This window comes from Arachis ipaensis, chromosome B08 (assembly GCF_000816755.2).
Source record: "Arachis ipaensis cultivar K30076 chromosome B08, Araip1.1, whole genome shotgun sequence".
NCBI lineage: Eukaryota > Viridiplantae > Streptophyta > Magnoliopsida > Fabales > Fabaceae > Arachis > Arachis ipaensis.
In genome coordinates this window covers 22,691,205-22,693,312 of record NC_029792.2, presented here as the reverse complement: position 1 = coordinate 22,693,312, position 2,108 = coordinate 22,691,205, and the positions used below count along the sequence as shown (strand labels likewise).

Sequence of the window (2,108 nt, the reverse complement as noted above, 5' to 3'; positions counted from 1 at the left end):
AATGCATATAATGCAACCTCATTTATTTCTTATTCATATGGCAGATAAACAGAACAAACAAAATAAAGATTCAGTACAGTGGAAATACCTTTCCAAAGGACTTATTAATGCTTGCATGAAATGCTAGAGTTGGATATTCTTTTGACAAAACTCTAAGCCATCCTTTTGTAGCCCAAGCAGGAAGTAGATCACACTGAAAATAAATAAAAAAGTTGCATCAAGAACGTGTTGTGTTGCATATAACAGCAATTTGTATTCAGCAACAATGCAACTTATAGAAAAATGTTACACACATATGGAACTAACCTTGTTCAATAAAAGAACCATATGTTTGTGCTTGCAATGTTCCTTCAAATGCCTCTCTAAATGGTAACATCTTGTGCCTTGTGGATCCCTAGCATCTAGAACCTGAATGGGACACAATTTTTTCAACAAAAGAATTAGGTTACATGAATGCTTTCATAAACCAAAGAAAAGCATAGTAGGAATGCAACAGCAAGGAATCTTGAAGTCAAACGAAATCCAACCTACCACGGACTTTAGCTTTAAACAAACACGAAAAACCTACTAAAATTCAATATATTACATTGATACAGAAGGTCCATGCAAATTTGCAGCAGAAATGCCCATCATAATTCATAACACATTCTTTCAAACATATGATACAAACCCATAGTATTTCAAGCAAAGAAATGCATGCAAGTCACATCAAATGGATCAGGCATAAACATACTATAATGCAAAATGTTTTACAGAGAAATCTAGGAAAAGACTGAATCTCTACCTGGACAACAACATCAGAAGAATCAATGACCTTGTAGAGTTCACCCCAAATACGTTTACTTTGACCTTTTTCAAACATATTATGCCGCACTAAGTCCCTAAATCCATCTTCTTCATTAGCATCTGAAGATCCACTAGCACCAAACTTCTGTTCAAAAGCCTCTGTAAAACAGATATGCATTTGATTGGGGATAAAAAAAAAAATGATCAATCAATCACACCAACCATTCCAAAAATGGAAACAAAAAGTCAATATTCTTCACTTTCACTAAAGAATACTCAATTATAAGCACAAAACAACACAAAAAACCTCCGTTAAGCAGCCAATACAATCAAGTTACAAAGAAAAATCATCATCTCTCAATACCTTGAGAACCATCAGCTTTCTTAACCAAGGACTCGTAATCAGCAGCCAAGAGGGTTGGGCGCTTTCTCGTAGTCTTTGGCCCAAATGCATTCGCGAAAGGCTCTCTATCAAGAAGGTGAACCTTTGCTTGCTACATTCACACGTAAAATCCCAATATAAACGATGAATATTTTTCATCAAAAAAAAAAAAAATCTACCAAAGCTTGAAAAATGACCAAAGTTTTAACAAAAAGAAAAATCGCTAATTTAAGTAATTTTTGAACAATTAAGCAGCTGAAGAAACCTTCTGGTGATCGCTGAGGAGCGACAAGGGAAGCTTCTTCTCCCTCAGAATAACATTGTAGTTACTTGACATTCGGCTTTGCAGCTCTTCCCTGAAGACCTCAAGCTCTTTCTGATTCACCACGCGAGTGTTCCCTGAACATCACAAAATTCACAAACACGAAAACATGTCAAAAACCCTAAATGCCCTCAACGAGAGATAGGTTCGAGTAGCCGATGAATTGTGGAAGTTGGGGACTGACCGAACCAGCGGCGGTCAGGCTGGATGCGAGTAGCAGGCAGGTCCTTGGACTGGAGATCGTGGCTGAGGATCTTGCCCTTGCGGTCTCGGACGGGCCTCGTGTTGTACATCTTGAGGCGGCGGACGGTGGAGGCGGAGCGGGTGTTTTCCTTGGTGGCGGCGCCATTGTTGCGGTTCACGTCCAGGGAGTGTTTCGGCTTCCCAGACACGTTCACTTTCTTCTCCTTCTTCTTCGCCATTGATGCTCTCTTTCGGACCGATGTAGAGAGAGTTCGTTGGTTGTTACCTGTTAATAACAGAAAGCGAACTGTGCCGCGAAATGCAGCTGAGTGTTAGGGTTTTGACTGTGGAAAATGGTGGTGGGAAATGGGAATTGGGGACAATTTTGCTTTGTTTAACATTCTTTTGGGCCTAAATCCAAATGCAGGATTTAAA

The 2,108-nt window shown here is 39.4% G+C and overlaps 1 protein-coding gene across 1 annotated transcript in view; it reads right to left on the bottom strand.

Moving 5' to 3' along the window:
- Positions 1-2,045, bottom strand: part of LOC107613422 (nuclear/nucleolar GTPase 2) — a 4,206-nt gene extending 2,161 nt beyond the window's left edge. The window contains exons 1-6 of the mRNA XM_016315402.2: positions 1,675-2,045; positions 1,434-1,567; positions 1,151-1,280; positions 785-945; positions 307-408; positions 89-193 (exon numbers count right to left, since the gene is read on the bottom strand). Coding sequence (XP_016170888.1) covers positions 89-193; positions 307-408; positions 785-945; positions 1,151-1,280; positions 1,434-1,567; positions 1,675-1,912 — 870 coding nt within the window. The 5' untranslated portion in view covers positions 1,913-2,045. The remainder of the gene's footprint in view (positions 1-88; positions 194-306; positions 409-784; positions 946-1,150; positions 1,281-1,433; positions 1,568-1,674) is intronic.